We start from the raw sequence: 8,906 nt of genomic DNA on the forward strand, positions 1-8,906 counted from the left end.
AGAATACTGAAGTGGGTTGCCATTTCCTACTTCAGGGGATCTTTGAGACCCAGGAATCAAACCCATGTCTCTGGCATCTCTTACATTGGCAGGTGGGTTCTTTACTACTGTAGCACCCTGGAAGCCCATCTGAGGGTGTATAGATGTATAAAAGGTGCTCGGGTAAGTATCTGCTCAGGGAAATAACTCGCAGAGAAATCTTCATCTTGTTATCATATACTTTGCTGCTGGCTACCAACTGGGAACCGGGACAGGCGGTCTGGTCAGGCACAACAGTGCTCTCAGAGGACCAGCTCTGCGAGTTCAGGATCTGTGAGCCTTTTGAGCAGTGTGCCAAGAGTTGTGAGAGTGCAATGATGGAGACATGCTACTGAGCGGAACTCTCTACAGTGTTTGAGCACTTGTTCTATAAGCTCAGTTATTAAAGCTGCAAGACTGGTGAAAGACTCTGACCTGAGTGAGCTGAGGATTAGACTGGAGTGAAGAAAACGATACAGAGGACCTTTTGGAAAGGGAAGGGTTAACAATGGGAAGATGGTTCCCTGAAGAGAAGATGAGGGACATAAGGAATTCAGAATTTAGGAGTAGCAGTGTGTCATGGGGATTTCCCAATAAGACAGATCCATCAAAATGCAATGAAGATGGTAAAAATATAAGAGCTGAACTTGAATGACTCCCTAAATTCAGAATATCCTGTGGTGGGTTGGAAGAAGCCCTATGAATTCAACCTGATTCTGAGTCCTACAGTGGGCTATTTTCTGTGTGATCCTGGGTGAATAACCATTTCTCTGAGCCCTCATTTTCTAATATATAAACTATTGTTAGATTGGTCATATTTAATGCTCAATGAGCTCATATTGCCTAAATAAATGAGTTCATGATAAATTTTTGTTGTAAACTGATTTATGCTGTCCAACTTGTGATAAATGAGGTGAATTTGTTATAATCAGTGTTTATTTTATTGCAGACTTCTGATTATCTCCAGTCCAGTGCATATGAATCAACTCCATGGCGAGGACCAATAATGTGACTGAGTTAATTATCAGCGGTCTTTTCCAGGACCCAGAGGTGCAGAGAGCTTGCTTTGCGGTGTTTCTGCCCATGTACTTGGCCACGGTGGTGGGCAATGGCCTCATTGTTCTGACGGTCAGAGTCAGTAAGAGCCTGCGTTCCCCCATGTACTTCTTCCTTAGCCACCTGTCACTGGTGGAGATCAGTTACTCCTCCACTGTTGTCCCTAAATTCATCAGAGACTTACTTTCCAAGATTAAAACCATCTCCCTGGAGGGCTGTGTGGCTCAGATATTCTTCTTTCACTTCTTTGGGGTTACTGAGATCTTCCTGCTCACGGTGATGGCCTATGACCGCTATGTGGCCATCTGCAAGCCCCTTCACTACACAACCATCATGAGCCGGTCTCTGTGTCACCAACTGGTGGCTGCTTCCTGGCTGGGGGGGTTTGTTCACTCCATAGTTCAGATCATTATTACTCTCCAGTTATCCTTCTGTGGTCCCAATGTGATTGACCACTACTTCTGTGACCTCCATCCCTTGTTCAAGCTTGCCTGCACTGACACCTCTGTGGAGGGGGTTGTTGTGTTGGCCAACAGTGGATTATTCTCCATCTTCTCCTTCCTCCTCTTGGTGTCCTCATACGTTGTCATCCTGGTCAACTTGAGGAACCATTCAGCAGAGGGGAGACGCAAAGCCCTCTCCACCTGTGCCTCTCACATCACGGTGGTCGTCCTGTTCTTTGGACCCGCCATCTTCCTCTACATGCGGCCCCCCTCCACCTTCACTGAGGACAAGCTGGTGGCCGTGTTCTACACGGTGGTCACCCCCATGCTGAACCCCATCATCTACACACTCAGAAATACAGAGGTGAAAATTGCCATGAGGAGGTTGTGGGGCAGGAAAGTAAACTCAGGGTTGCAATAAAAATGAAAATATTAAAAAAATTAGTATGTATCAGTTCAGTTCAGTCGCTCAGTCATGTCCAACTCTTTGCGACCCCATGAATCGTAGCACGCCAGGCCTCCCTGTCCATCACCAACTCCCGGAGTTCACCCAGACTCACCACCATCGAGTCAGTGATGCCATCCAGCCATCTCATCCTCTGTCGTCCCCTTCTCCTCCTGACCCCAATCCCTCCCAGCATCAGAGTCTTTTCCAATGAGTCAACTCTTCGCATGAGGTGGCCAAAGTACTGGAGTTTCAGCTTCAGCATCATTCCTTCCAAAGAACACCCAGGGCTGATCTCCTTCAGAATGGACTGGTTGGATCTCCTTGCAGTCCAAGGGACTCTCAAGAGTCTTCTCCAGCACCACAGTTCAAAAGCAGCAATTCTTCGGCATTCAGCTTTCTTCACAGTCCAACTCTCACCTCCATACATGACCACAGGAAAAACCATAGCCTTGACTAGATGGACCTTTTTTGGCAAAGTAATGTCTCTGCTTTTGAATATGCTATCTAGGTTGGTCGTAACTTTCCTTCCAAGGAGTAAGCGTTTTTTAATTTCATGGCTGCAGTCACCATCTGCAGTGATTTTGGAGCCCCCAAAAATAAAGTGTTAGGGTTAATATGTATAGGGTGACCAGATATGCATTCTGACTTTAGTGAATATAAGCAAGAGAGGAAAAGTTAACCTGTTCATGTTTTCTTGTTGTATTTTATTTTATTAGTTTTTACAACACTGCCCTATGATGATGAGAATTTAATTTTCCTTTTCCTTTAGACACCACCAGAAAATTCCAAACTTCCCTTGTACTTCAGTGCTGCCATCATTAAATCCAAATTCCCCACAGAATTCACGCTTGTAAATTTGTGTCAGCTTTCTTTTATTCTATCTTCATTGTCATTAAACAATAAAATATATAATTATTTAGGTACTCTAGATATGTGTGGTTCTTTAATTTCTATAAAGCTTATTTTATAAATAAAGATTTGTTGTTGGTGATTTAGTTGCTAAGTGGTGTCTGACTTTTTTGCAACTCCGTAGGCTATAGCTTGCCAGGCTCTTCTGTCCATGGGATTTCCCAGTCAAGAATACTGGAAAGGATTGCCATTTTCTTCTCCAGGGGGTCTTCCTGACCCAGGAATTGAAATCAGGTCACCTGCATTGGTAGGTGGATTCTTTACTGCCTACCCACCTGGCAAGCTCAAATGAAGATCTAGGTCCCACTAATAAATTTACCAAATGACTGAAAAAGCTTGTTTCCAAAATAGTATCTGACTTGTTCTGAGAATCCAACCAAGCTTGTCTGTCTATTTTGAGTGATGGCATAAAGAGACCCTTTTATCAGCCTATGTGGCCTCAGACTTCCCTGGCAATTCCAGAAGACCTTGGATCCTGCTCTGTCTAAACCTATCTAAGCCTTCACTATCTAAGTCTGGTCAGAACCGGGCCTCAAAATTCTTCCAGATACCATTCTTTTCATAAAATCTGTGCCAGTTTCCTTGGGTTGGGAAGACTTAACTTCCTCTGAAAACTAATCGCCCTTTGCTTATATGGACAGCTTTTTGGGTATTTAAGCCTGTGTATCTTATACTATTTCTATTTCTGGATGTGTATACCTTGAAGTCTACTTGAGGGCTGAATATTACTTACCTTTATGCTCTACTTCAGTGTTAGCATAATTTTATGCACATACTATGTCCTCAGCAAAGTTGAATAAATGAATACAAAATTAAATAGATTAATGGATAACAGAATATGTGAATGGCATGTAAACTCTGGTGTCAAGGTTCATACACAGTGATGTGAAGAATAAAGAATGTCCTATGGCCTCAGCATCCAATTCTAAGCTTCAATTTCTAGAGTATACTTTTTAAATTATTTTCTTTGCATAGAAATGGTGAAATTTTCACTTGGCATTATAGAATCACTCCAATTAACAAACAATCAACATTTACCGTCTTAATGTTAACAGGTGTGCTATCATTCACTTTAGTTGAGTTCAGTCATTCAGTTGCGTCCAGCTCTGTGACACTGTGGACTGCAGCACGCCAGGCTTCCCTGTCCATCACCAACTCCCAGAGCTTACTCAAATTCATGTCCATTGAGCCGGTGATGCCATCCAACCATCTCATCCTCTGTTGTTCCCTTCTCCTCCCGCCTTCAATCTTTCCCAGCATCAGGGTCTTTTCAAATGAGTCAGTTCTTCCCATCAGGTGGGCAAAGTATTGTAGTTTCAGTTTCGGCATCAGTCCTTCCAATGGATATTCAGGACTGATTTCCTTTAGGATGGACTGGTTGGGTCTCCTAGATGTCCAAGGGACTCTCAAGAGTAGCACTGATGCTATCATTAGAGAGTAAAACTTGTTAATATGGTTGAATAATGATGACAGAAGAAATATTGCTTCAAGTCATGATTTGGGTGAGATTAAGATAGAATTGCCACTTTGTTAACTTTCTGTATGGAGCATCTGAGATTGTGTTTTCACCCAAAATATTTTTGGTTTCTCATATACCATCTTTTCCCATCAAGACCTGAGTAGTTCATGTCATGTTGTGCTTTAGATAAGCTCCTTGTACTGCTTGGTATCAGTCATAGCTCTTTCTGAGCTGTCCTTATTTAAATGCCTTCTCTTCTTTGGAGATCCATTAGGCAGAGTGCACAGATTTTAGGGAGGAACACCTGGACTTAAATTCCCAGCCTGTCGTCTTCTACCTGTACAACATTGGCTTCATTCACTTTTTCTCTTGGTGTCAGCACGCTGGGATTTTGGAAAGATTGTGGCATGTGGAGAGAGATTATAATTACATTTATTTATGGCTGTGCTGGGTCTTTATTGCTGTGCGGATTTTCTCAAGCTGTGGTGAGCAAAGCGCCACTCTCTGCTTGCAGTGTTCGGGCTTCTCATTGCGGAAGCTTCTCTTGTTGCGGAGCACGGGCTCGAGTGCACGGGCTTCAGTGGTTGCATCACGTGGGCTCCTCAGCTGTGGCTCCTGGGCTCTAGAGCACAGGCTAGTTGTGGTGCATGGGCTCAGTTTCTCTGTGCATGTGGGATCTTTCTGGATCAGGGATTGAATCTGGAAAGAGAAGATTATATTTTTGTATTATCCCTCCCTTTCAATGTGATAACATAGGAGTGCCCAGAAGGCTTTTCTAACTTCCTTGGTGCCCTCATCCCCTTAATATCATTCTAATATCTGAAATTCCCCAGTAGGAGCTTTGTTTCAGGGCAGTAGGGCTTTGCTAGAAGGGAAACTATTGTTAATCACTAATATCTTAATTTGGATAATTTTACAAGATGGTTTTCTTTTCTTTGTGGATGGTTGTGTCTGGCCACTGAAATACGGTTCAATCCAAATCCAGTCCATTGTCTGTTTTTGCTGGGAGCTAAGAATTGTTTTTACATATTAAATGTTTGAAAAAAAATCAAAGTAGGGTAATACGTTGTGATACATGAAACTTGCACATAATTCAAATGTTAGTGACCACAAATAAGGTTTCACTGGACTATGGTTGTACCCAGTGTTTCACTTCTTATTTATGGCAGTCTTTGTGTTAGATTGCCGTGAGTGGCTGTGACACAGTGTGGTCCACATAGCCTAAAATACTTACCATGTAACCCTTTAGAGAAATTTGCCCGTCCCTGGACTTACCATGTAACCCTTTAGAGAAATTTGCCCGTCCCTGGCGTAAGCCATAATGATGTTTCTTACTTACTCAACAAGAAGTCGGGAGGTCAGCGGTCCCGGGGTTGTTTTGCTATTCCTATGATGCCCAAGCATCTGGCTGGTGCCCCTTTGATTCTGTAGTCTGTTCCGTCACGGCTGCTAGATGTGTAGCTCTTGGTGTTATCTGCTCCCATGCAGGGAGGGAGAGGTTCTCATTTTATTGTGGGAAATATTTCCCAGAAATTCCCCGGAGGAACTCTGGCTCCTATTGACTAGAACTAGGTCATATGTCTATGCCGAGATGCAGAGGAGGCTGGAATAATAAGTAGTGAAAATAGGAATGGGATTATAATATTAGACCAAATATTGTGTTTCCTCTGAACTGGTCACACTGGTGTTCAATAATGCCAGAGTTCTTTCATTAAATAAGGGAAGTCTCCACAGGGAGTTTTGGTAGAGGGAACCCTGGGGGATAGTGATGTGGGCACAGTGAGGTTGTTAAAGGATTTGAGTCTGGTGCCAGAGTCTTCAACTGAAATTGAGTTTACCCTCTTGTGCAACCCCAAGTAAGTGACTAAAACCGTAATTCAGTTTCCTTAATTAGCATGAAAGTTTGGGCCAAGTGCAAGAAGCATTTTATTTTTTTGGCCATGCTACACAGCGTGTGGGATCTTAGTTCTCTAACCAGAGATTGAACCTGTGCCCCCTGCATTGGAAGCATGAAGTCTTACCCACTGGATCACCAGATAAGTCCCAAGAACCATTTTCCTAGCAACACTGTTTTGCCGACAGCACACCCTGATTTTTTTCCCTGACGAATGATAAAGGATTGAGGCCCTGGGATGTGAGTTCTTTTGTGAAATTTAAAACATCTCTTGTTACAAGAAATTTAGACCATATGCAGCTGTTATCATAGTATGGTTCCTAGACTCGCCTGTAGCAGATACCTAGTTTCAATAACGATCAATTTAGGAGAAATCTTGCTATGTCTCTATCAGGGTATCTCAATGGCAGCATTATTGAGATTTGGGTTCAGATACGTTTGGGAGGCTGTCCTGTTCATGTGGGATGTGTCCTGGAATCCCAGGCTTTGACCTATTAGATGCCAGTAGGAACATTTTCCACCCAAATTGTGACAAGGACAAGTGTCTCCAGATATTGCCAGATGTCCTCTTGGAGGAAAATTGCCCCCAGTTAAGAACCACTGATTTGTACCAGTTTCTCCTTCTATCTAAAATCAAGAGTGTTCCTGGAACGTCCCTGGTGGCCCAGTGGTTAAGAATCCACTTTCCTACGCTGCTGATGCAATTCCATCCCTGGTTGGGAACTAAGATCCTTCATGCCTGAGGGTGACTAAGCCCGGGGCCAAAACTGGAGAGAAGCCCAGGCACTGGAGATGGCCCACGTGCTGCAGGGGAAGATCTCGTGTGCCGCAGCTAAGGCCTGGCACAGCCAAGGAAGTAAATAAAAACAGGAAACACCCCAAATTCCCAAAACAAAACAAACAAAAAAAACTAGTGTTCCTATATGATCCTCGGGAAACCGAAATGAGGTAAAGCGAAGTGGCAGTCACCTTAGGATGCGTCTTGCTAACAGACACACAAAACAAATCAAGGTGAACCACCGGTGCTCACGGACACAGCTGGGAGGTATGGCAGCTGGATGCTGAAGTGCTTGGCAATGCCCGTTGCTCGGGGTGTGCGCTGCCTCTATAACACTCACTTGTTAAGACAAACGCTGCTATTTCCCCCTTTTATCTTTTTCTGTAAAAGGAAAAATCCTCTTCAGGAGGCAGGTATCAGTGGAAAATAGTGATGGTGTAAAGTGAACCTTTGACAAGTGGGGGGATGCCTGTAACCTCGTCCAAACCAAAGGCCAGGAGAAGTGCCATCTGTTTTCTGACATACCACCCATATTCCTTGGACCCATCCTTTGAATGGTGTCTTGTCATGCGAAGTCACATGACTGAGTTCATGATAAGCAAAAGCTGGATCTAACTGACCTCTGCTTGGTATAGGGACCCACAGCCTAAGTGCCCTGTGAACACTGGGTGAAATGACTTTAATATATTCCCTACTGATTTCTGAAGTTATGTTACCTACAAGGAAGTTTGGGATGTTAGTACCCAGGCCCTGCTGCCCATGGGGCAGGTGCCTGATGAGGAAGGGGAAGCACGGCTCTCTGGGGACCAATCTTCTCTCACTTGATCACCATGCCTTCCCCTTGTATCCTTTAGCAGGGTGAATTCAAGGTTGAGCTGCCAGAATTCTTCTTCTCTGTGGAACATGGAGAGACAAGAGTTCTGTGTTCTTCTTTTTAATCAGGTGGAGTAGACTTAGGCTTAGTAGAATCAGGCTTAGTCTTAACATCCCCAAGCCTAACGCTGGAAGGGGAACCAATTTCCCATCTGGCAACTCCTGAGCTGTATGAGCTCTGGTTGTGAGCTTGGCCTGACTGCTTTGAAATTGTACAACTCTGAAACCTGCAATAGGTGAGGGATGTTCTTGGGGTGTTATTTGCCTGTCTGTGATCAGAGTAGAAAAAAGATCTGGGGTGAGACATCAAAGGCACAGAAACTCTGGGGTGAGTTTTGTTTTGTGAGCATGTGGTGATTACAATTCCACTTTGAAAGTAAAGGGGATGCTACCAGGAAGGCCATGGTATTTTACAAAGTGCTCTCACATTGGTCTGGTCTTTGCCTGAGGCAAGCACTGCACTAGACGTGGGATTCAGGGATGGAGCAGATGTGGCCTTGGTCCTTGGCGACCTTTGTTCTTTCAGTATTTGCTGAACATCTGTGATGTACCAAATGCTGCGCTAGGAAGGCCAGGATGATCTGTATGCACTGTTCCTCCATCCTATGTCCATTCAGTGAGTGTGATTTTGTGCAGGTGCTTCAGTTAGCACTGGAGATGGAGTGTAGTAAGAAATAATACCTGCTCTACAAAGTTCAGTTTGGTGGGGCAGATGGTCACGTAAAACAATTACAGTAAATTCAATGTGTATGTGCAAGCTAAGTCGCTTTAGTTGTGTCTGACTCTTTGTGACCCCATGGATTGTAGCCCACCAGGCTCCTCTGTCCATGGGATTCTCCAGGCAAGAACATGCTAGTGTGTTGCCATGCCCTCCTCCAGGGGATCTTACCAACCCAGGGATCAAACCCACATCTCTTGCATCTCCCGCATTGGCAGGGTGATTCTTTACTATTAGTGCCATCCGGGAAGCCCTACAGTTCAATGTGCAAAGTGCTGTATTTCCAAAATGTTATAAGAGAGGAGGGTCA

The 8,906-nt window shown here is 44.1% G+C and overlaps 1 protein-coding gene across 1 annotated transcript; it reads left to right on the plus strand.

The window, feature by feature from the left end:
• Positions 1–383: 383 nt before the first annotated feature.
• On the plus strand, positions 384–2,837 carry LOC133261406 (olfactory receptor 4B1-like). The gene has a single exon (XM_061439889.1). The coding sequence runs from the start codon at positions 1,009–1,011 to the stop codon at positions 1,936–1,938; it is 930 nt and encodes a 309-aa protein (XP_061295873.1). The 5' UTR covers positions 384–1,008; the 3' UTR covers positions 1,939–2,837.
• Positions 2,838–8,906: the final 6,069 nt, after the last annotated feature.

This window comes from Bos javanicus, chromosome 15 (assembly GCF_032452875.1).
Source record: "Bos javanicus breed banteng chromosome 15, ARS-OSU_banteng_1.0, whole genome shotgun sequence".
In the NCBI taxonomy this organism is placed as follows: domain Eukaryota; kingdom Metazoa; phylum Chordata; class Mammalia; order Artiodactyla; family Bovidae; genus Bos; species Bos javanicus.